General features: G+C 42.6%; 1 protein-coding gene across 1 annotated transcript in view; it reads left to right on the top strand.

Moving 5' to 3' along the window:
• Positions 1 to 26161, top strand: part of LOC129859337 (protein disulfide-isomerase TMX3-like) — a 54333-nt gene extending 28172 nt beyond the window's left edge. The window contains exons 10-16 of the mRNA XM_055928983.1: positions 7961 to 8059; positions 8752 to 8809; positions 9041 to 9094; positions 11608 to 11664; positions 18186 to 18315; positions 19524 to 19592; positions 23735 to 26161. Of these exons, the coding sequence (XP_055784958.1) occupies positions 7961 to 8059; positions 8752 to 8809; positions 9041 to 9094; positions 11608 to 11664; positions 18186 to 18315; positions 19524 to 19592; positions 23735 to 24007 (740 nt within the window). The 3' untranslated portion in view covers positions 24008 to 26161. The remainder of the gene's footprint in view (positions 1 to 7960; positions 8060 to 8751; positions 8810 to 9040; positions 9095 to 11607; positions 11665 to 18185; positions 18316 to 19523; positions 19593 to 23734) is intronic.
• Positions 26162 to 26551: the final 390 nt, after the last annotated feature.

The following is a 26551-nucleotide window of genomic DNA, read 5'->3' as shown; positions in this document are numbered from 1 at the left end:
GTTAGACATTTCATATTTCACAATAATGCCTTGTGATCTGGAGGAGGGCCTTTTGCATCCTCCCAAAGGTCCAAATGTGTAATCTGTACCCTTACCAATTATCATGGACAGTAAAGATTTGAAAGACACATTACCAGGCAACTCCTTTTTTCTATATTTACAACTTAGGTCAGCTATGTTGGCCTAGGGACTCTTGGGAAACCCAACTACCGAACCATCCAATGATGGGATGTATAAATAAATTATCTGGGTTCCCGAAAGGACTGATCTCTATAATGTATAATCTACTTTTGGAAAGCTCATATTCTGAGCTAGCCATTAAAATATGATCCACAGATCTAAGTGAATCTGAACAGCACTTTAACTGGAACAGAATATGGAAAAATATGACCTTGACATCCCGTAATCCGAACCATCAAACATTTAACCTTTGTTCACAGACTGGTTTTAACACCAAGGAAACATTTTACGATGAAATTGGCTCCAACTCTTACCTGTTCACTGTGTCCCTTCATATCAGCTAAGCACATTTCTTCATCTGATGTTGGAGTGCCCTTCAATTAAATGCTTCTGGGACAAAGTTACAACATACATTTGGAAGTGCATGAATGTAAATATTACTGTGTTACTCAATGATGATGGCTCCTTGATTCTCTCAATCAATCAGAGAAGATTACTGCTGGCAGGTAGCACTGCTGGCAGGCAGCACTGCCACAAAAATAATGTTGGCTCTTAGATCACCTTTCTCCCAATTCGCAGTTACTATTAGAAGTTACAACATTAGAATTAACAACTGTGAGAATGATTGGTGCTAGTCAAGGAACAATTGCAGCCTGCACAAATGCACTACCGGTCAAAAGTTTTAGAACACCCCCATTTTTCCATTTTTTCCAGAAATTTAAGCAGTTCAAGTCCAGTGAATAACCTGAAATGGTACAAAGGTAAGCGCAAAACACCAGTCTCAACGTCAACAGTGAAGAGGCGACTCCGGGATGTTGGCCTTCTAGGCAGAGTTCCTCTGTCCAGTGTCTGTTCTTTTGCCCATCTTAATCTTTTCTTTTTATTGGCCAGTCTGAGAGATGGATTTTTCTTTGCCTAGGACAGCATCCCGGAGTCGCCTCTTCACAGTTGACATTGAGACTAGTGTTTTGCAAGTACTATTTAGTGAAGCTACCATTTGAGAAATTGTGAGGCGTCTGTTTCTCAAACTAGATACTCTAATGTACTTGTCCTCTTGCTCAGTTGTGCACCAGGGCCTCCCACTCTTTCTATTCTGGTTAGAGACAGTTTGCGCTGTTCTGTGAAGGGAGTAGTACACAGCATTGTACGAGATCTTTAGTTTCTTGGCAATCTCTTGCATGGAATAGCCTTCATTTCTCAGAACAAGAATAGGCTGATGAGTTTCAGAAGAAAGTTCTTTGTTTCTGGCCATTTTGAGCCTGTAATCAAACCCACAAATGCTGATCCTCCAGATACTCAACAAGTCTAAGTTTTATTGCTTCTTTAATTAGCACAACAGTTTTCAGCTGTGCTAACATAATTGCAAAAGGGTTTTCTAAAGATCAATTAGCCTTTGATGAACTTGGATTAGCTAACACAACGTGCCATTGGAACACAGGAGTGATGGTTGCTGATAGTGGGCCTCTGTAGACGCCTATGTAGATATTCCATTAAAAATCTGCCGTTTCCAGCTACAATAGTCATTTACATTGACAATGTCTGCACTGTTTTTCTGATCAATTTGATGTAATTTTAATGGGCAAAAAAATTGCTTTTCTTTCAAAAACAAGGACATTTCTAAGTGACCCCAAACCTTTGAACTCTAGTGTACCTTATAAGAAAAGAACAAGACGGTAGGCTTCAAATCATGGAATGGCCTGCACAGTCTCCAGACTTGAACCCCATCGAGCTGGTTTAGGATGAACCTGGCAGAAGGGTGAAAGCAAAGCAACCTTCAAGTGCAACACATTTGTGGGAACTTCTGCAACAGTGTTGGGAAGAACTTTCCGAACGATATTTGATTTCCATTGTAGAAAGAATACCACGAGTGTGTTCGGCTGTTATGTCTGCAAAAGGTGGCTACTTTGACGATAACATTTTGTTAAACAAAAAGATTCCCTGATTTATTTTCTGTCTCCAATTGTTTATTTGTTCTATGCTTTAATTTCAGAATACATTAAGACAAACTGTGTGAACTTTTATAAAGAACTATAAAAATGGAGGTGTTCTAAAAACTTTGACCGGTAGTGTATATACTTTGTAAGAATAATCTCGGCTGAAGCCCAGCACATACAAATAAAAAATCTATAAAGCCCAACAAATACATACTAAAATAATATATATGAGTATGTACAGTGGGGCAAAAAAGTATTTAGTCAGCCACCAATTGTGCAAGTTCTCCCACTTAAAAAGATTAGAGAGGCCTGTAATTTTCATCATAGGTACACTTCAACTATGACAGACAAAATGAGAAGAAAAGCAATCTAGAAAATCACATTGTAGGATTTTTTATTTATTTATTTGCAAATTATGGTGGAAAATAAGTATTTGGTCAATAACAAGTTTAATCTCAATACTTTGTTATATACCCTTCGTTGGCAATGACAGAGGTCAAACGTTTTCTGTAAGTCTTCACAAGGTTTTCACACACTTGCTGGTATTTTGGCCCATTCCTCCATGCAGATCTCCTCTAGAGCAGTGATGTTTAGGGAGAAAAACTTCCCACAATAAGTTGGGTGAATTTTGGCCCATTCCTCCTGACAGAGCTGGTGTAACTTGTGTCAGGTTTGTAGGCCTCCTTGTTCCCACACGCTTTTTCAGTTCTGCCCACAAATTTTCTATAGGATTGAGATCAGGGCTTTCTGATGGCCACTCCAATACCTTAACTTGGTTGCCACAACTTTGGAAATATGCTTGGGGTCATTGTCCATTTGGAAGACCCATTTGCGACCAAGTTTTAACTTCCTGACTGATGTCTTGAGATGTTGCTTCAATAAATCCACATCATTTCCCCACCTCATGATTCCATCTATTTTGTGAAGTGCACCAGTCCCTCCTGCAGCAAAGCACCCCCACAACATGATGCTGCCACCCCCGTGCTTCACGGTTGGGATTGTGTTCTTCGGCTTGCAAGCCTCCCCCTTTTTCCTCCAAACATTACGATGGTCATTATGGCCAAACAGTTCTATTTTTGTTTTATCAGACCAGAGGACATTTCCCCAAAAGTATGATATTTGTCCCCATGTGCAGTTGCAAACCGTAGTCTGGCTTTTTTATGGCGGTTTTGGAGCAGTGGCTTCTTCCTTTCTGAGATGCCTTTCAGGTTATGTCGATATAGGACTTGTTTACTGTGGATATAGATACTTTTGTACCGCTTTCCTCCAGCATCTTCACAAGGTCCTTTGCTGTTGTTCTGGGATTGATCTGTAGCACACACTGCAGCAGCTATATCTCTCTGGTCACCCCCAAAACCAATTCTTCCTTTGGCCGCCTTTCCTTCCAGTTCTCTGCTGCCAATGACTGGAATGAACTACAAAAATCTCTGAAACTGCAAACGCGTATCTCCCTCACTAGCTTTAAGCACCAGCTGTCAGAGCAGCTCACAGATTACTGCACCTGTACATAGCCCATCTATAATTTAGGCCAAAAATCTCAAATTTGGACACATCAGACCAAAGGACAGATTTCCACCAGTCTAATGTCCATTACTCATGTTTCTTTTCCCAAGCAAGTTTCTTCTTATTGGTGTTCTTTAGTAGTGGTTTCTTTGCAGCAATTTGACCATGAAGGACTGATTCACACAGTCTCCTCTGAACAGTTGTTGTTGAGATGTCTGTTACTTGAACACTTATTTGGGCTGCAATCTGAGGTGCAGTGAACTCAAATGAACTTATCCTCTGCAGCAGAGGTAACTCTGGGTCTTCCTTTCCTGTGTCGGTCCTCATGAGAGACAGTTTCATCATAGCGCTTGATGGTTTTTGTGACTGCACTTGAAGAAACTTTCAAAACGTTCTTGCGATGTTCCACGTTGACTGAAAGGACCGTTGTTTTTCTTTGCATATTTGAGCTGTTCTTGCCATAATTTGGACTTGGTCTTTTACCAAACAGGGTTATCTTCTGTATACCACCCCTACCTTGTCACAACACAACTGATTGTCTCAAACACATTAAGAAGGAAAGAAATTCCACAAATGTAACTTTTAACAAGGCACACCTGTTAACTGAAAAAGAAAAACCCTGTTATGAGTAGGTGTGTCCAAATGTTTTACTGGTACTGTATATGTTTGTGTATATGCATTTAATTTTTGTTTTATTTGACTGTCATTGCTGTCAGGCCCACGGGGAAGGGGTGGTATGTGGAGTGTTTTCTGTGCTCGCAGGGAGGCTGGGTTGGGTGAATGGGATGGGAGGTTAGGGGTGGAGGATCACTTATTTTTGTTTCTTTTCCTTGTATATTGTACTAGTAACCTCCAATTAAGAAAAATGAAAAGGGGTCACAAAAAAAGAAAAACAACATGGGGTTGGTTTGCACTCAGGAAATGGTAGTGTTGAATATGACAATTTATCATTGAGGTTTTATTGAAGCGGGGGAGTTATGCATGCGCTGTACAATTGAAAAGAGCTCAGACTAGCTGCTTCCTGAGTCTGAATGGCATTTTTTTGCTCTGAGTCATTCACCAGTGTGGTTGTATACAGAAACAAACTTGTTAGGCTAATAAGGTCGGGGGAGAGGGAGGGTATTATTCATCCAGATGTCACAGTGTGAAAAGAATCCAGGCCTACACAGTTGTACAGTAGAATTTGAGACCTGTGTTCGTTATCTTGTGAATCAGACTCTTCTAAAATGCTTAAATAACATCTTCGGTCTGATGTTGTTCATTCATAGAATTTGTGCGTCAACAAAACTGTTTTCATGTTTGGAAAACTATTCTGATAGCCACCCTGATTCACAACATGCCAGCTGTGACACAGCACACCCACATGAACAAATGTACTAGTCTAAATATTGTAGTATTATATAAACTATAGTATTCACTGTACTGCTTTTGCGGACATGACTGTAGTATACTGTTTAGTTACTGTAGTGTTTTCGCCTACGTGACTAGTATTTACTGTTGCGTTTTTGCGGACATGACCATAGTATATTGTAGTAACACCTTTGCTAAAATGGCACAACTACCAGACTACGCCAGTTACTGTTTGTTGAGGGGAACACCTCAACCAGAACATAAGACACACTGGTTCGTGACAGGCCACTTATTGAGTTGGTTCAACAGTTCTGAGCAATGTAACAGACCAGACAACACTTCAGCAAAAATGTACAATTTGTATTGCCAGCAGCATACCACCCTGCATACCACTGCTGGCTTGCTTCTGAAGCTAAGCAGGGTTGGTCCTGGTCAGTCCCTGGATGGGAGACCAGATGCTGCTGGAAGTGGTGTTGGAGGGCCAGTAGGAGGCACTCTTTCCTCTGGTCTAAAAAATATCCCAATGCCCCAGGGCAGTGATTGGGGACACTGCCCTGTGTAGGGTGCCGTCTTTCGGATGGGACGTTAAACGGGTGTCCTGACTCTCTGAGGTCATTAAAGATCCCATGGCACTTATCGTAAGAGTAGGGGTGTTAACCCCGGTGTCCTGGCTAAATTCCCAATCTGGCCCTCAAACCATCATGGTCACCCAATAATCCCCAGTTTACAATTGGCTCATTCATCCCCCTCCTCTCCCCTGTAACTATTCCCCAGGTCGTTGCTGCAAATGAGAACGTGTTCTCAGTCAACTTACCTGGTAAAATAACGGTAAAATAAATAAATAAAAATTACAATTGTAACATCTAAACTTTAGGTTCTAGGCCCATTTATAGGTAAACATTTTAGAGTTAGATATAAAGAACAAGCTAAGTTTATTAAAATAAACAAAAATGCTTTGTTTTAAATGAAATGAAAATGTTGACCTATATCAGCCACGAATAAACAAAAGAAAAGCCATTGGGCTTTTTCCAATTTTAACATTTGGGGATGTTTTTTCTTCACAAAGAGGACCTGCTCGGCTTTGTCACAAGAGAGTCTGTTTATTTTTTTGGCTACAATGTTTGAAGATGCACTGAAAAGGCACTCACTGTCCACGCTAGTACAGTAAGCACCAAGATACTTGCACACAGCTTTAGCTAGGATAGGGAAACGGCTCTCCATCATGTAAAAAGTACTGTTCCATTTGGTGGAAACGTCTTGCTTAAGCCTGTTTTGTTTAGTGACGCCCATAGCAAGTAGCTCATGGACTTCGGTAGGGCACATCTGAGAAAAAGCGCCTACTTGGTAGTGTGAACCGGGGCTCGATGTCCTCGACCAGTCGGCGAAAGCCAACATCATCCAGAGAACAGTTGATTGTCAAGGGCAATGAATTCCATTATCTTGGCGTTAATGGATTTCGACCTTTGAGTTGTCTAGCTGAAATGTTCTTACTCTTTCAAATGACTGGTCGACTTGAACTTGTTGGAAGTGTGCTCTTAGTTTCTTTCTAAGTAGTCGCTGAACGTCTGGAGGTGTTGCACTTTCAAATAAGTAATTAGGTTTGTGGTATTGAAATATTTCACTAATAGCAGCACAAACATATTTTTATTTTAACCTTTTATTTAACTAGGCAATTCAGTAAAGACAAATTCTTATTTACAATGACGGCCTAGGAACAGTGGGTTAACTGCCTTGTTCAGGGGCAGAACAACAGATTTGTACGTTATCAGCTCGGGGATTTGATCTAGCAATCTTTCGGTTACTGGCCCAACGCTTTAACCACTACGCTACCGGTCACCCTCATATGGGCCTTTTTGTTATCCTCCTTTTAAACTTCAAAATAGATCCACACAGCAGACATTGTGGGCTAGGTTAGGAATGCTGTATTTTTTTTTGTGGCGTCATTACGCCATCTACCTACGTTATACAGGTATGCACGTCAGCTTTGACATCGGTTTTGCACATTGGCGTTAAACTATACATAGAGCCGATGCCATTGTTGGTATTTTTAGCTAATATCGTCTGATTCCGATATGCTTACCGATTTATATCGTGCATCCCTACATTTTAAACTTAATTTGTATTTTTCTCAACAAATGTCTTAATGCATTGTATCCACTTTTGTGCTTGTATTTGTGTTTTTAAATAGTCAAATCAATCAATCAAGAGACTACAGTGTGGAGTATAGTATTCTACAGTATATTTCAAAATTCTATAGTAAGCACTACACGATCGAGTGGGGACCTCACAGGAAATCCACGGCATGAGCTCCCCAGGGACAGCACGTTTAAATCAAAACAGCATCGACAACGCTAGCAGCTAGCAGAAAAACTATCTAGCAGTCCAACCGATCTAAAAATACTAAAGTAAACATTACGTAATCAAGTGTTATTACGGTGTGCAGTATAGTATTCTGCTGTATACTACAAAAGTCTATAGTAAGCAGCAGTTCTGAAATATATCCTACCAGACCACTTCACCCATAGACAAATATCTGGCAGAACACTGGTCCAATAGCACATCCTTACATAATTATAAATAATATATATATTTATTTTATATTGCGATTTTCATGCAAAATCTGTAAAAAAAAATAATATATATATATATATATGGCAGTTCATGAGAGATGGTCCTCCACAGCTGGATGATGATGCAGTTCAGTATAGGACTAGCTTGAGTAGAGGTGGCGTCGATGGTCCAGCCACATCTCCACTGTGTGGCCCTCTTTGTAGTGTCTGGATGTGTGGGAAACTTTGTGCGTGCGTGCGTGCGAGCTTGTCTTCCTCACATAGCGAATATCAACAGGTAGTAAGTAAGTAATTAGTCTGACCTTCTACTTCCCAACCACGCGTCGATACTCAATTGAACCATTCTCTGTAAACTGTTGTTTTCTCAATTGATCATCAATGCTTGACATTTCTCTGTTGTCTTGTTATTCTCTGTAATTGCAGAGTACGTGGACGGTGGCTTGTCTTCCTGGGTTAACAAAGAGCGATTTCAGAGCTACCTGCAGATCGATGGCTTCACCCTGTATGAACTGGGAGAGACAGGTACAGTATACATTCTGTACTCTACCAACCTACTGACAAGCACAGTATAGTTCTTTTCCATAATCCTGTGCACTTGTGGCTATCTGGGTGGATTTGACAGGTGTAAGCAATTTGGTAATAGCTCCAACTCCAACGTTTTACCCTAGTGCTTACACCAATCAAAGTCTCTCAGATCTCCACAAGTGCACAGAGTCAAGGAGTCGATTTGGGATTGGGCCACCCCCCGTATTGCATCCTATCATTACATTCAACTTAATAACCTCAACCAAGGCTTTGTCATGTAATGCTACATGACACGCCAGCAGAGGGCGGAGTAGTTCTTACCATTTCCAACTAAGTGCTTCCTTCCTGCATCAGTCCACAAGCCTGAACGCTGAACAATACATGAACACCCATCTTAAGTTGTATGGCAGTTGTTTTATGAGTCCATTTGTCTTGTTCTTATGGGCTTCTTCCCCTTCTACTGCACCTGAGTAGCCTCTGCTCACTGGTTCTAGAACCACCAAGAAGTCACCAAATGCAGAATGACAAATTAATAGAAACCTTGGTTGGTGCTTTCTTTGTTTTAGCTGCTTCTGTAGTGATGTGCTATATCTCCACCAAAGCCTTTTATCTTCAGGCTATTGTCCTCCCGCCTTCTCTTCTTCTGTCTGTTTGTGAGTGTGATTTGTAATCCCTCTCTCCCTCTACAGGCAAATTGGTGGCGATTGCAGTCATCGACGAGAAGGACCCGACAGAGGAAAGCGGCAGGTACAAAAGAACATTGTGAAATTAAAGCCTAGTGCTGCTAGACAAATTACAATCGCACGCTTCCATGGAAACCGCTGCGGCGGCATTTAAAAACGCCCAGCTTTTTCAACTAAAGATAAGCGCTACATTTATTGTTTGGATTGCCTACAAATTGATGCATGTGGGAAGAGCGTCACGATATGGACTGATGTGAACTAATGTGGTACCTTTCCCTCTTGATTTGTCTGTTAGATTAAAGACTCTGATTCAGAGAGTGGCTAAGGAATACAGGGAGCATTTTAACAGGTAAGAGTGTTTGGATGAAGATGGACCATTCATATATTCATAAGCACACACACACAAACTTTCGTTTTTCTGTCCTTGTGGCCGACCTAAAATGTATTTCCATTCAAAATCCTATTTTCTCTAATCCCTAACCTTAACCCCTAACTCTAATCCTAAATCTAACCCCTAATTCTAACCCTAATTTTAACCCTAAACTTAAAATAGTCTTTTGTCTTCATGGTCCTTGTTTTACAATCCTTGTGGGAACATTTGGAGATTTCAGGTCCCCACGAGGATAGAAGAACAAGTGTACGCGCACGCACGCACGCACGCACGCACGCACACACACACACACACACACACACACACACACACACACACACACACACACACACATTACAAGGGATCGCTGTGGGGAGACAGCCTAACCAGCTGTACTTCTTTGAGGACATGTCTGGTTTCATTCAGTATCAGTGGGGAGGTAATTATGCAAAATGTCAGGCTTACCAAAAATAGGCGCTCCTCTGGAGCTGTCAGTCGCTGCACAGTTGGAGGAACTTATTACCTCACGAGACTTTGTTCTCCTGTAAGAATACCTTATTAAACTATCACCAGTGTGAATGGAACACTACATTACAGAATGGTGCGTGCAATGGATTAATTTTGCTTTAATTAAGAAGTGATCTACCTCGCGACAAACTCGAAATGGGATTTCATAAGGCTGATGCGTAAGAACACACACATCAAATGCATTCACTGCAGTACAGACCCTCGTCCCATACATAGTCATACATATTAGTGTCAATGTACAGAATCTCACCATACTTGGCACACACTCCATATTGCTCTTTCTCTTTACTAGTTAATTCACCGGTGCTGGCCCTCTAGCTAAATGAAGAGCTATTATCTAAAATCTCTATGATCAAAGTGTTTCTTCTCCTCTCCAGGCAGCCACATTAGAGCTGATTGAATTTCACAGATCCCTATCATCAGTTAGACTATCTGCCACGCTATCGCGCCTTGTTTTTGAAGTCATCACACTCTCCTGATTCACAGTTAGATTATAGCCCAGTGTTTTGACACAACCTAAATGCTAGATGGCTCGTTGTAATTACGTCACACCCCCCTTGTTAGTGCCCCTTCTGGTGGGCAGACACGGAGACTGAGGCAGACACGGAGACTGAGGCAGACACGGAGACTGAGGCAGACACGGAGACTGAGGCAGACACGCAGGGCAGGCGACTGATGCAGATAGATGTCATTTGGATGAGTGAGGCGGTGTGTGAGGGCGGTAATGAATACTGTGGCATTCAGCTCGCCCTCCATCCGCAACAGTGTGACAGAGCGATAAATGCAATCTCTGAGAGGAGACTACCCAAGGAGACGTGTCTGTGTGTGTGGTGTGATTCTCTCTGTTTGGGTGCTGGCTAGGTGTGAGTGTCTGTGTGCTATGGTTTGGGGATATGTGTATTTGAGTGATTGTGAGTTAGCGTTGTGGGTCTGTTGCACAGCAGGGAGTTGAAAAGAGAGTGGGAGGGAGGTAGAGGGAGGTGAAGACAGGGGGAACGGGAGGGAGACAGCAATATTTATGCGGTTGAGCGGGGAGAGCTATGGTGATTGCTATGATGAACTGACATTTATAGACACGCTCACCACATAAAATGTGTATAATATATTCTTCCAAAAGTCTCTCACATGTACACACACACAGGCATATATATGCACACACACACACACACACACACACTGAATTCATTCATTGAAGTCAATAAACTAGCTTCCTCTTGGGTAAGAGTAATGTCTCACAATTGCTTGGTATCTTAGAATAAGAATTCAACAAGCCTCACTTCAAGTACTCAGTCTTTAGCCCAATATTATCTGACTGAGCTTCAGCCTAACCAGATTAGATCGAGTTTAATAATAGTTGAGTGTCTTCATAAACATGTCATTGATATTGGCACCGGCAGTATTGTTTGGCACCCAGGGGACAGGTGTTCCAGATGGAACCATGATTCAATATGAATGTAATATATATGTTGAGGCGGCCTAATCCGTCTCTCAGTGCAAATGACTGGGTTCTTCCCAGCTCCCCCGGCTTCTGCGGCAGTCCCCTTCCATCCCTATCGCCTGCTTTCTTCCCACAATGCATCACACAGGCGCCAACACAGAACAACACAATGAGATAGAAATGGCATGCGCCAACACAGAACAACACAACGAGATACAAATGGAATTCTTCCTTCCTCTGCCTTACCGTTTTTAGGTAAATCATCCGATACTTTTTTGAAAAGAAGATGGGAATTTTGTGTTATTTTGCTATTACGTGCCATTGGCGAGAGAAGGGAGTCCTTGGTTCAGTCTTCATAGGAAACTAGGTCTTGTGTTATGATTTTGATCTTGTTAGGATAGCAATGCTTATATGAGTTGGTCTCCTTTCATTTTGTTGGTCTTATGATGAGTTGTTTGTCATAAATGAGCTTGTTTGTATGCATGTTGTGTCTCACTTTGTTGCTTGTCTTGTTCTATCTCCCCAGAGACTTCCAGTTTGGCCACATGGATGGAAACGACTACATCAACAGCCTCATTATGGGGTGAGCGTCTCCTCCTTTTTCTCCTCCATCTCTCTGCTTCTTTACCTCCTCTTCTGTACTTCCTCTCCTCCTTCTCTCCTCTACCACCCCGTTCTTTTACCACCACCTTCCTGTCTCTTCCTCCCTTCTACTGCCTCCTCCTCTCTTCCCCCTACTCCCTTCTCAGGTTTCCTAGGCTACCGCAGTAACCTCACACTGTCAGACTCCATAAAACCGCAATTTAAAGTCGTCCTCCGCTATTAAAATGCACTCTGTTGGATCTGTCAATTACCCAGGACTGACCGTTATTTGCTTTTAGTGGGCTGGGAATTGTCAGAATTACCATGATACCTAGGTGCTGATACGATATGTATTACGATTCTATATGTATTGCGATTCGATACTGTGATTTTAGTGCAATTCGATGTTCCAAACATTTTGCTTACCATATGTCTGCTGCAGAGGGACAAGAGAGAGCCATGAGAATGAGTTTTGATCAGTCAGGGAAATAAAAGTGCTAAAAACAAAATGGCTACCTATTTAAAAAGAAGATCGAGAACACGCTTTGAAGGAAAAATACTGCCTTTTTGGTGCAGGTACAGCCAACTAGCGCAAAAATATTGCGACATTGTCAAAACGATACAATATATTGAAAAAATAATATCCCGATATGTAACTGTATCTTTTTATTTTTTCCCCCATCACTAATGCTAGCTCCCTGCCAGGTTTACCTTGTATAGATACCGCCGTGGAGAAGGGGAGAATACACGAGTCCTATGAAGCTGGTGGATTAGAGTCTTATTGGGCCTGTGCTTTAATGGCTGTCGGAGGGAGAGCTGTGCTAATGATGCAGTAAGCCCTGGTATGGAGCTGCGTGACAGGGCTCGCTGCTGCGTGGTGTGGTGTCATGCTCTGAGAGGCCTGTGCTGCTGCTGTTCTGACACCACCACACTGTTAATTAGCCCAGACCGCCAAGCCTGGCAGGGCCAGCAGGATCACAGCGGTGCAGCGGGGGCACAGGACATAGTGTGTTTAAAGTGTGTGTGTGTGTGTGTGTAATGTATGCATGCAACATTGCATACATACATAATACAAGGAGTATACCAAACATTAGGAACACCTTCCTAATATTATTGAGTTTTTGAGCATCCCCCTTTGCCCTCAGAACAGCCTTAATTCATAGGGGCGTAGACTATACAAGGTATTAAAAGCATTCCACAGGGATGCTGGCCCATGTTGACTCCAATGTTTCCCACAGTTGGGTCAAGTTGGTTGGATGTCCTTTAGGTGCTGAACCATTCTTGATACACACAGAAAACTATGTCAAAAGCACATCAGTGTTGCAGTTCTTGACACAAAACAGTGTGCCTGGCAACTACTACCATACCCTGTTCAAAGTTACTTACATATTTTTGTCTTGGCCATTCACCCTCTGAATGGCAGACATACACAATCCATGCCTCAATTGTCTCAAGGCTTAAAAATCCTTCTTTAACCTGTCTCCTCCCCTTCATCTACACTGATTGAAGTGGTGACATCAATAAGGGATCATAGCTTTCGTTTGGATTCACCTGGTTAGTCTTTTTTAATATGAGCGTGCCCAAAACGTGTGTTTGGTTAGGGTTGTCGTGATACCAGATTTTCCATGGCAAAAAAGAAAACACGGAGCAGACTAAACTCGATGGTCCTTGAAAAAACGACTTTCTGTAAAATATATATTTTTTCAACATTATGACTGTTTTCCCCCAAAAACAAGTCTCCTTCATGTTTTGTTTCCTTAACACGGTATTTCGGATGAATTGCGATATTAGCATCATGACAACCCTAGTGTATGTGGAGGGGGGGGGGTTAAATACCTCGGAATGTTATTGTTTGTGTGAGGGAGATTACAGTAAACATGCTCTTTTAATCACACCAGGGGTTTACAGAGTGTGTTTGTGATGACAGCAAATGTGTTACTGTGAATATGTCTGTGATCAAAGTACACTGTGTGTCTGTGTGTAATGCTGACACTGTGATGGGGGATTATAATAGACATACATATTAAAATGTGTATAGGGTGGGTAGTGATTACACAACTGTTTGCATGCTTGTGTATATATATGTGCTTGCTTGTGTGTGTCTGTGATTTCTTTTGGACGGCCCCGGACCGAGTTTGCCCAGGATTAATTGGCCTCCTTTGAGGAATAAAATCCCGGCCTGTCAATGGCCACTAATCCCGCTCCCTTAGGAAGGCCAGGGAAATAAATCTGATGGCCTTTTATCCTCCCCTCCTTCATCACACAGATTACTGGGCTCCTTCTCTGGCAGCGAGAAGCGCCCAGTCATATCTGGCAGACACACACACGTGCACACACGCAAGCACACACACTCCCTAGTCCCATGTAGTTTAACGTCTGAGGCTGGTTTTAGTGTTTCTGCCCGTCTGTTTGAGTATAGGATTAGCGCCGTAGCAATGCCGCTGCAACATCACAGCCGGGCATATGGTATGCATTCATTGCATTGTGTTTGGGTGGAAACTGGAGGAGCCAGAGCCGTGGCGACTCTCGCACTCTCCGTAATGGCCGTTGCTATGACTGAGAGCCATTCTGCAATATGCATGGGCAGAGTGAGAGTGGAAGTGCTGCTGAAAAGCCCCAGCAGTCTGCTCTCTGAAAGGTGAATGGGCTAATCCATGTTGATTCAAAATGTCTGCCATCTGTTGGTTCTCGGCTGAATGTCAGATGGAGTACTCACGTAGGGTTTGTGGATGGGGTTGTGTGTGTGTGTGCACAGCTCCAGATCTCAGCCTAATGGTGGTGTAGTGGAGGGCTGTCTACAAACCTAGTGTGTGTGCGCAGCTTGTGTGCCTAAGCTCAGCTGCGGTGTGCACAGTGATGCACAACATGCTTTATCTCAGCTGGTCTGTGTAGTTGTGTGTGTGTGTGTGCACGCACGTATACATTGTATTTATCTATACGTGTGCCTTCTCTCAGTTGAGCTGTGCAGTTGTGTCTGATCTTCTGGGTTACACTGTGTGTCTGTGTGACACTGTATATGTCACCTCAGCTGTGTGGCCACCCAGTGCTAGACTCCCTCTGATTCAGTTGTCAGCTCTAATTTGTAAAGGTTCCTTTAACTGTGGCCCCATGATTCCGCCAGAGTCGCACACTGTTTGCATAAAGATCAAGATGACACTCCAAAAACTCTGCATCGCATTGCCTTTCATCCATACCAAATACCAATGCCCTCAGGAAAAGTAGAGCCGCATCGAAAAGAGCTGTGTATCCCATCTTGACTGTAAAGCTTCTTTTGTTATTTTTGTTTCTTGTGCTTCTTACACTATAATCTACTATTTAATTGGCATCATGGTTGATATGCGTTCAACACCATCGTGCCCACAAAGCTCATCACTAAGCTAAGGACCGTGGGACTAAACACCTCCCTCTGCAACTGGATCCTGCATTTCCTTGCGGGCCGACCCTAGGTGGTAAGGATAGGCAACAACACATCTGCCACACTGATCCTCAACATGGGGGCCCATCAGGGATGTGTGCTCAGTCCCCTCCTGTACTCCCTGTTCACCCACTACTGTGTGGCCAAGCACGATTCCAACACCATCATTAAGTTTGTTGACGACATAACGGTGGTAGGCCTGACCACCGACAACAATGAGACAGCCTATAGGGAGGAGGTCAGAGACCTGGCAGTGTGGTGCCAGGACAACAACCTCTCCCTCAACACGAGCGAGACAAAGGAGATGATTGCGGACTACAGGAAAAGGAGGGCCGAACACGCCCCCCATTCAGATCGACGGGGCTGTAGTGGAGCGGATTGAGAGTTTCAAATTCCTTGGTGTCCACATCACCAACACACTATCATGGTCCAAACACACCAAGAAAGTCGTGAAGAGGGCACGACAATGCCTTTTCCCCCTCAGGAGACTGAAAATATTTGGCATGGGTCCCCAGATTCTCAAAAAGTTCTACAGCTGCACCATCGAGAGCATCCTGACTGGTTGCATCACCGCCTGGTATGGCAACTGCTCAGCCTCAAACCGCAAGGCACTACAGAGGGTAGTGCATACGGCCCAGTACAACACTGGGGCCAAGCTTCCTGCCATCCAGGACCTATATACTAGGCGGTGTCAGAGGAAGGCCCAAAAAAATTGTCAAAGACTTCAGTCACTGAAGTCATAGACTGTTTTCTCTGCTACTGCACGGCAAGCGGTACCGGAGCGCCAAGTCTAGGTCCAAAAGGCTCCTTAACAGCTTCTACCCCCAAGCCATAAGACTGCAGAACAATTTGTTTTTACACTGCTGCTACTCGCTGTTTGTCTATCCATAGTCACTTTACCCATACCTACATGTACAAATTACCTTGACTAATCTGTACCCCTGCACATTGACTCGGTACCCGTACCCCCTGTACATAGTCGCATTATAGTTATTTTGTGTTACTTCTCGTATTTAATGTTTTACTTTAGTTTAGTTAGTAAATATTTTCTTAACTGCATTGTTGGTTATTGTTGTAAGTAAGCATTTCACATTAAGGTCTACAGTCGTGGCCAAAAGTTTTGAGAATGGCACAAATATTAATTTTCACAAAGTCTGCTTCCTCAATTTGTATGATGGCAATTTGCATATACTCCAGAATGTTATGAAAGGCGATCAGGTGAATTGCAATTAATTGCAAAGTCCCTCTTTGCCATGCAAATGAACTGAATCGCCCAAAAACATTTCCACTGCATTTAAGCCCTGCCACAAAAGGACCAGCTGACATCATGTCAGTGATTCTCTCGTTAACACAGGTGTGAGTGTTGACGAGGACAAGGCTGGAAATCACTCTGTCATGCTGATTGAGTTCGAATAACAGACTGAAAGCTTCAAAAGGAGGGTGGTGCTTGGAATCATTGTTCTTCCTCTGTCAACCATGGTTGCCTGCAAGGAAACACGTGCCGTCATCATTGCTTTGCACAAAAAGGGCTTCACAGGCAAGGATATTGCTTCCAGTAGATTGCACCTAAATCAACCATTTATCGGATCATCAAGAACTTCAAGGAGAGCTGTTCAATTGTTGTGAAGAAGGCTTCAGGGCGCCCAAGAAAGTCCAGCAAGCGCCAGGACCGTCTCCTAAAGTTGATTCAGCTGCAGGATCGTGGCACCACCAGTACAGAGCTTGCTCAGGAATGGCAGCAGGCAGGTGTGAGTGCATCTGCACGCACAGTGAGGCAAAGACTTTTGGAGGATGGTGTCAAGAAGGGCAACAAAGAAGCCACTTCTCTCCAGGAAAAATATCAGGGACAGACTGATATTCTGCAAAAGGTACAGGGATTGGACGGCTGAGGACTGGGGTAAAGTCATTTTCTCTTATGAATCCCCTTTCCGATTGTTTGGGGCATCCGGAAAAAAACTAGTCCGGAGAAGACAAGGTGAGCGCTACCATCAGTCCTTTGTCATGCCAACAGTAAAGCATCCTGAGACCATTCATTTGTGGGGTTGTTTCTCAGCCAAGGGAGTGGGCTCACTCACAATTTTGCCTAAGAACACAGCCATGAATAAAGAATGGTACCAACACATCCTCCGAGAGCAACTTCTCCCAACCATCCAGGAACAGTTTGGTGACGAACAATGCCTTTTCCAGCATGATGGAACACCTTGCCATAAGGCAAAAGTGATAACTAAGTGGCTCGGGGAACAAAACATCGATATTTTGGGTCCATGGCCAGGAAACTCCCCAGACCTTAATCCCATTGAGAACTTGTGGTCAATCCTCAAGAGGCGGGTGGACAAACAAAACCCCACAAATCCTGACAAACTATAAGCATTCATTATACAAGAATGGGCTGCCATCAGTCAGAATGTGGCCCAGAAGTTAATTGACAGCATGCCAGGGCGGATTGCAGGTCTTGAAAAAGAAGGGTCAACACTGCAAATATTGACTCTCTGCATCAACTTCATGTAATTGTCAATAAAAGCCTTTGTCACTTATGAAATGCTTGTAATTATACTTCAGTATTCCATAGTAACATCTGACAAAAATATCTAAAGACACTGAAGCAGCAAACTTTGTGAAAATTAATATTTGTGTCATTCTCAAAACTTTTGGCCACGACTGTACATCTGTTGTATTTAGCGCATGTGACAAACAAAATAGGATTTGATTTGATAGAGGTGGTGAGTGTGCTTGAAATAGAGAGCGCTCACCCCTGACCTCCCACTGGCCAAAGGCCTCCTGCCTACTGTAGCCCTGTAATCACAGTCACCTGTTGTATTCGGCGCATGTGATCCGTGGTCTAGTGCTAATGCTCCAAGCTTAAAGGCATATACTGCTCTCCTCACCATAGACAGGGGTTCAATCCCTGCTCCAACCCTCCAATCTATTTCTCCCACCTGCCTGTACCTCAATCCTTCCACTGCTAAAATGATTGCAGTCGAACGATTGCAATCATCCTTTATTGAGATTGACATTTTGCTGCATAGTTTATCTTCTGAATTGGTTATCTGCCATATCTCTGTGACCTTTTTTAGAGTGATAATCTCCTCTTCCTCTCTCCCCCACAGAGAGGTGTCGGTGCCGTCCATCATCATCCTCAACACGTCTAATGAGCAGTACTTCCTGCCCAGCGAGCCCGTGGAGACCCTGGAGCAGCTGGTTCACTTCATCAACAGTGTTCTAGACGGTTCCGCTCAGGTCCACAACTCCACTCTTCTGACTCCCCTCCGCCATTTTGGCTCCAGCTGGTTTTCTTTTCCCTTCCCCTATTTATTTGACCATTCTAACTGCAACAAAAAGCTCAAATTGTTTGTGCAGCGGTCCAGGCTTTGTTTAGTCTTTATTTATCCAGGGAATTCCAATGAGACTGGATGGACTCTTTGGCAATATCCTTTATTGCGATTGACATTTATGTTACATCGTTTTTCTTCTACATAGCCTTTCTGCCATTACTCTGGCTCCTAAATATTTATTTACAGTGTCAGTATTTGGCATATAATATATTCCAGTATCAGTATTTGGCATTATAATATACTCCACTCAATGATTTATATGTACACTAGATGACATATGGGAGTGCTGTGTTGAAGCCACCATGCCTCCATCTTGGCACCCCCCCCCCCCCCCCCCACTGTTGTAAAATAAATCGTTTGGAAGCTATAGAAATGCATTTATTAATTTCCCCCCCCTATTCATTCTACTAGAGACACCTTAATGCAGACTTTTAAATTATATTATGTGAGCTAAACATACATATAAAAAATGAAAATATATTTTTTAATTCCTTAAAGTATAATATTTAGAGATGACTTATGTAACTATCCCCACTACAACAACCAAATACTTAAAGACATGTAATTTTGTCGTTGAAACATGTAATTTAAATACTGTAGGATTCCATTAATTCCTATGGAGTACTGCTCCTACTGGGGAGTGCCAATATGGCCAACCGGTGGCTTTAAAGCCGCTCTATGGACAATACATAGCATCAGCAATCAGGGGTTTCTATACATCATTGAATCCACTAAATGGCAGCTGGAAAAAGTGACATCCTTTCCCCCTCTTGTTTATTATAATGTCACAGATGAATTAAACCGTAATCCAAACACAACGGAAGTCCTTCTCTTTCACAGAGCGTTCAGCAGTGTTATTTTTCGCCTGGCAAAACAAACCAAAACCCCACCAAGTAAACAGCAGTGGAGAGTGAGAACCCTGTTCTGTTCCCCAGGCTCGTGCCAGCCCAGCCAGCTCACCTCATGGCTGCTATGCTGTCAAAGACTCTAATGAGGAAGCGCTGGCAGGCTGATGTCTCTCTCTCTCTCTCTCTCTCTCTCTCTCACTCACATTCCAGTCTCCCCAGTGCTCCACTATAACACCACATCCTCTGTCTGTGTGTTTCCCCTCAGGCCCAGGGAGGAGACGGCATGTTCCAGAGGGTCAAACGAGTGGCCTTCGACGCCAAGTCCACCATTATGGTGAGTGGCTGGGCACAATCAGCATTAGCCAAATAGCAAGGGGAAATGGGAAAACAAGATGATTGAGGGAGGATAAATTGGCCATGTATGCAGCACAGGTTAAATGTATGCTGTCGTGATGTCTCTATCAAAACAATTAAGAAAAAACAACATTTGGTTTCCGTTTTTCATTTGAATAATATTTCTCATTATATTTTCTGAATAACAAGTAGAATATGGAAGGAAACAGCTCTCTGTACAATATCCTGTGTAGCTAGCTACAGTATGTGTTAGTGATATGACATTTTTGGCCGATACCGATATCCAGTATTTTCCTTGCCAAGAAACCTGATGCCGATAACCGATATTTACAATTTTAGCGGCATTTTAAGCATTCTAGTACAGTTAAATACTTAACACACACACACATGGACACACAAAACCTATTTCTTTCACTTACTTGCTGTGCTGTTTCGTTGTTCATTTGTTCAGTCGTTTCATTCTCAACCAGGATTTCTATGGAACGCCGTTTGGGTCTTTGCGTGTCAAAAAAGATACACGTCAAATAACACTATTTGACGTGTCAAATAACACAACATCTGTGTCAGTAGCTATAGTTAGCTAGCTAACTATATACTTGGTGTCATCATCTAAAATAACCCTAATTCATAAGACAGCTCTTATTTGATTAATGGTGGGCGGCGAACACATCTATGTGAAGCTAGCCACAATAAGGAATAGCCACAATAGTGGACTTTGCAGTTAGCCTTCAAAATGAAAGTATGGCATAATTCTACTATTTGTATTCATTTGCATTACTGCCAATGACATTCTTTTATTTTGAAGGCAAGCCGCAAATTCCACAATTGTGCCTAATCCTTATTGTGGCTAGCTTCACAATACATAACCCGGTGTGGTCGAGCCTCACTAGCCAGATTATAACGTTAGCTTTGGGCAACAGGGTTCAAGTTGCTGACTAGCTAGTTATTTTCAGGAAATTAAGTTCAATTTCAATAGGCGAACAACAAGTGGCAACCTAGCTAATACTTACTCACAAGGATTCCTAAATCATTGCTAAGAATAATGAAAATGACTGCAGGTTCTTCTGGTCATTGTTTTCAGGCTGGTTGTATTGATGCTAGCTAGGTACCAAGCTAAAGCTAGCTACCCCAGAAGATGCGGTCGAACAAATTATGCTTTATTACCAATGCGGTATTGTAAACACATTGTTCGTGGCCGAGGTTTGCTTTTTTGTACAGCGTTGACAGTGCTACTGTATCTTTTTTCACACGCAAAGACCCAAACGGCGTTCCATAGTATGTATGTGGTGACGTTAATAGCAGTGACGCTATTACTGTGTAACTCCGGTAGGGCAACATCTGAAAAATAGAGCACTTGGTAGTGTGTACCGGTGCTCGACCAGTTGGCGAAAGCCAACATCACCCATGACAAAGAACGGTTGATTGTCAAGGGCAATGAATTCCATTATCTCGGCTTTAATAGATTTCGCCTTTGATTTGTCTCGCTGAAATTTTGTTACTCTTTCAAATGACTGCTGACTTGTTGACTGCTCGATCCACACATCATACATTGTGGGCTAGTTTAGGAATGCTGGATTGCACGTGTAGCGCAACATTTTACGTGGCGTCATTATCAAATTTAATTTGTCACATACACATGGTTAGCAGATGTTAATGCGAGTGTAGCGAAATGCTTGCATTACGTCATGTACCTATGTTATATAGGTATGCACGTCAGCTTTGACATCGGTTTAACTAGACTTGGGCCGATACCAATGTTGGCATTTTTAGCTAATATCGGCCGATTCCGATATGTTCACCGATATATTGTGCATCCCTAGTATGTGTCTTAAGGCCCACTATTATTCCCCTGATAGTTACCCACTATTATTCCCCTGATAGTTACCAGTATCACAAGGAGATGACTCGTCAATAGAAGAGTGGTGTATTGAAAAAGGAAGTTGCAACCGTGACAGAGAGAAAAGATGACAGAAAGAGAGGGAAGGGATAAATAAATCTTTCTTTGAACTGTTGGAGCTGTTCTTATAGTACAATTAGACACTACACTACCACTTTCACACTCCATCCCCAGGTGACAGCACCAACTGAGTCAGGTGTTGTGCTCTGCCAGGAAGTTTTGTTAAGTGTTGATTGTGCACAGGTGTGGGTAATCAGTCAGTGTGGCAGCTTGCATAGCCGTGAGGCTGCTGCAGTTTGAGGGCCATTTGGGCCTTTGGTTTGAATCGTTATTTTTTGGGCATGCCTTTTTGTAGTTTCTTTTTTTTGTTTTTATATTTTTTTGTCACCACTTTGAACATCCATAACTTGTTTGAGCTGGCCGACAAAGGAGTCAAGACTGAGCTAGCCCTGGACAAGACTGAGCTAGCCCTGTAAGGTTGCTGTCTCCTGGGCAGATGCATACATCACGGTCCGCACACATCAAATCAGGTTATAGCTAGGCCTAGGACCCCTAGACTTAGCGAGTGTAGTGAAGTCAGTAGGCTAGCTAGTTGGTATCGTAACAGGGAGGACTAGTGTTTATTTGGCTGACTGTGTGATATGAATGAAAATGGGATGTAGTAGCGTAATGCTATTCAGAAAGTAGACGATACCCGATCCAAGAATAGACCTTAAAGGTGCCCTCAAATGGAAAAGAAAATGATAGATTAGATTTAGAAAAATGCTAATCTGGCAGGAAAAATAAATTGATGGAAAATGGTCACCGAGGGGGGAAAAGGGAAATCATTGTTTTTTTTGACAAAAATTACCTTTTTGAAATGTATAGAAGTTTCACAGTTGTTTTTTTGTGTGAAGTTCAAGCATGCCCCACTAAAATCTGTAATGGGAAAGAAGGATTTCGTTATTTTTTTTCAGTCTGAATGTCATCATTTTTTTATTGTGAAGCACTCAGTTGTTTCTTTTGAGTAGTGCCCCTGCTAGCCTTGGTCACTCAGTGAACTAGATGAGCAAGCAGCCATCAACTTGCCCTCGGAGTGCACACAAACACACATCACTGCAAGGAAGCAATGGTCCACATTAGACCCAATGACTCATGATGCTGCATGAGTTAGCAAAGCACACCCATCTTTAGCATTACACACGCCTGGCAATTACCATCCCTCTTCTTCCCCTGGCGTTGTCGGCAGGATTTCTCTTCCTTTCCTTCCTGGATGACAGCAGCCTTTGACTGAATGTCTTGCCTCTCGGCACATTGTCTCCCCTGCAACCCGCTCTATTAAGGCCCAATGATTCACTGCCACTCATCTATATTTTAGAGGAAGACATTGTGCGTCACTGGAGTAGTGCCCTGAGCTCATCTGTGCCTGTAGGTGAGGCTAATTTAGGTTGGTTTATAAGGGAACGCTGAGCAAAGAGGGCAAATTATACAGAGTCATATTTGAGGTTCCTGGGGTTGTGTGTGTGACTGTGAGGGTCGTTTAGCTTGGTTTAGAAGGGACAACTGAGCCAGGCAAGCATAAATAGTGCATGTTAGGTAATGATATGTTTGGCATTGAATATGTGTTTATGGTTTGGGCTTATAGAGGGCATTGTTAGGATCTAATTATCAGAGTAAAAAACTCAACGGACGCTATGAAAGCTTCACCAAGTTTAATTCTTCCCAGAGGATCAATACAGCTGAATTAGACAAAACATGTTTCCGCCACCACAAGTATATATACAATTTAGGCACTCCTCCTTCTCTCCAATCCTTACATATTTTATGGTTCGACAGAAAGACAAAGTGATGGGGTAATAAACCATTCCTTCTCCCGTAAGGTGATCTGACCTGACCTCAAACCCCTTGATGCCTAACCCAAAGATCTCCACCCATAGCAATCATGTGACTGCCTCCCAGCTACCCAGCACATTCCAAAGCCATCTGGCTCCTACAGATAACCATTAACTTCTGATGTAAAAACCAGTCTATCACCCCTCAGATACCATAGTCTTACTTCTGATGTATCATGTCTCTAGGATAGCAATGTTCCAAGTTTAACCCAGAATCTAACAGCATAAATATATTTTACTCTTTCCACTGTTCCACCCTACCTTCTGTCCACCACTGCCAAACCTACTCTCTCTTTCTCTCCATCTCTGCCAATCTCTCAATCTCTTCCCCCGATCACCCCTCCCTCCTCTCAGTCTGTGTTTCGCAGCTCCCCAGTGCTGGGCTGTTTCCTGTTTGGTCTGCCGCTGGGTGTGATCAGCCTGATGTGCTATGGCATCTGCACAGCCGAGTCAGACGATGGCCAGGAGGACATGGAGCTCATGAAGAGGGAGGACGACGAGGAGGAGGACGAAGAGGAGGACGAGCCTCGGCAGGCCTCCGGAGAGCTGGAGGGCCCCGAGGAGGACGGAGAGAATGAGGAAGAGGAGGAGCAGGAGAAGAACCCGGACGACAAGAAAGCAGATTAATGCCAAGGGTAGTGGAGGCGGAGGAACCGGCCTAGTGACATACAGCAACATGGAACTCAGACACATATCAACAATGTGTTGTTTTATATATATTTTTCATCTTTATCATCCTTTTCCCCCCTTGCCCTACTGTTTTCTTTTCGCAGACTGTTTTTTATTGCTATTGAATCTTATTAGTCAGTTAGGTCAGCCGCTAGGCAACGCACTAAAAAAATCATGTCCTTTATTAAATTAGCCTTTTTGAAATGGAATTACAAAGATTAGTCATTGATAAGTGTTGCAGAGAAGAAAGGAAGGAAATAAGCCACATTTTAGCTAAATGTATTATTATCGTTTCTTAAACAACCACTACACAGGGTCATTCCATACTTTGAATCAGGTAGCATTTGTGCTTTAAAAAATGTGACCCATTGGTAATGTGGTTAAAAAGGTAACCCATTTTTCCCGTGTCCATAGGCGCTGAAATATTTGATATTGATTTATACACTTTGTTCTGATGGAATTTAGTAATCCTATTTCAAAGCTTTTGATTAAAATACCCCCCCCCCCCTCGCTGAATGTTGCAATTCACCCATAGTCGACTGCAGAGGAAGTGCCCATGAAGGAAAAGTTGCCATAAAATGAATACTCATGCATTTCAAATGGAATCTCACGTTTGTAATTCCAGACACTTATTCATAGAACAGTGTACAACAGTGGAAATGATGCAAACAATTACATAGGTAGAGCCCACAATCTGGATAATGTAAGGTTGAAGGGATGTCTGGCTTATTTACCCTGCTGTAGTTTTAAATAGACACACTGTACAGTAAGTTTTTTTTATTTTCTATTTTAGATGGCCAATGGTTAATGTAATGGGAGATAGGCTTAATGACATCAATGTGGGTTGTGCATCCGAAATGGCACCCTATTCCCTATATAGTGCACTACTTTTGACCAGACTGTCCAAAAGTAGTGCACTATATAGGGAATTGGGTGCCATTTCGAATGCAAACATGGAATGGTAATACACTTGAAGACAATGGCTGATCAGATCCAAAATGGTGGCTCTTTGCTCTCCTCTGAAAGATCTTCACCACCTGTTGTCCATCACTAGTTCTGGTAGGAAATGGTATCAGATTGCATCCAAATGCACTGAGATTACAATACAATTCAGTGTGAGTTTACTCAATGCACTGACAAAAACCTGTTGGGAGTTTTTACAGTACTTAATGACAGTACATTGCAATAAAAGGGTCATGTGGCGTTTAAAGGGGTACACTGTCGTTTATATTCTTAGTCCTACATAAGCATTGCATGACATAAACAATGTATTTGATATGACCTACGGTTGATGAACAATGCCAGATCAACTACTACAACGGTTTGTCTTACGGATACATGGCATACTGATGTTTGTGAAATGTTAGATCAAGGTCAAATAAGTATTGCGAAAAACGTGATCTCCAGCTCTCTCGTTAAGTTACCCAGTAAAACTGTTATATTACATAACAATTGTTACTTTTCTTTAGCGGTTTTCATAGAAGTGTTGATAGTTTAGAAACAAAACCGAAATGTGCGCAACTATAGGGCAAAACAGATTGTGTTAGATTGATGACAAAATGTTATATATTTAGTCTCTGTTTATCGAAAACAATACAGTTGTACAATGAGCACTTATCTCAAATAGATCGTTACAGTTGTTAGTTGGCTAGCAAATTTGAGCCATATTAGCATAGACATGACTACAGTCAAAGCAACTCAAAAACAAGACATGGTATCAAGAACAAGATAAAAACTTGCTACCTATGATTCCCCACATGGCAGCCTCTTGTCATTGTTGCTAGCTATCTGGCCATCCAGAATCACAACACACGGCCCTCTGCCCCATTGAAGCACGCGCATCGTTTTCGTGACGTCAGCTAACCCGTTTATTGTGCTTGCGTTTAACTAGCGTTTAGTTGACAAAATTAGGCACCCGAACCCAAGTACTAATCTTGGTTTTCAGAAGACAACTGTGAAATTGCACTATGATAACCAACATGCCCTTGCCTTGCATTCTGGTCATTGTAGTTGCCTACCATTCTCTGCCAAACTCCACTCATTGGGTTTGAATTGAGATTGTCACACTTTATTACTGGTTTGAAATAAAGATTGTCCTCTTTTTCTTGTTGACTTGACGCCTGTTTGTTCTTCACTGAAACACTGTTACGTATACTTCAGAGGAGGCTGGTGGGGGGAGCTATAGGAGGACGGGCTCATTGTAATGGCTGGAATGGAATAAATGGAACAATCAAATGTGGTTTCCAAATGTTTGATAGCTGTCCATTTATTCCATTCCAGCTATTACAATGAGCCCGCCCTCCTACACATGTAATACTCTCCCTCTCTTCAATCTCCCTATATATTTTTTATATCCTCCTTCCACACGTATTCTCCCTGCTCTTTGCTATTATAATGTAATTTTAGGTAGAGACATCTACTCAATTATTGCTGATATAATCAACTTTGGGAGATCTACGTCTGGCAGAGGCTAATTGCATTACTTTCAATGTAAAACTAATT

Source organism: Salvelinus fontinalis, chromosome 7, assembly GCF_029448725.1.
Source record: "Salvelinus fontinalis isolate EN_2023a chromosome 7, ASM2944872v1, whole genome shotgun sequence".
Classification (NCBI taxonomy): Eukaryota; Metazoa; Chordata; class Actinopteri; order Salmoniformes; family Salmonidae; genus Salvelinus; species Salvelinus fontinalis.
This window is presented reverse-complemented; position numbering and strand designations above follow the sequence as displayed.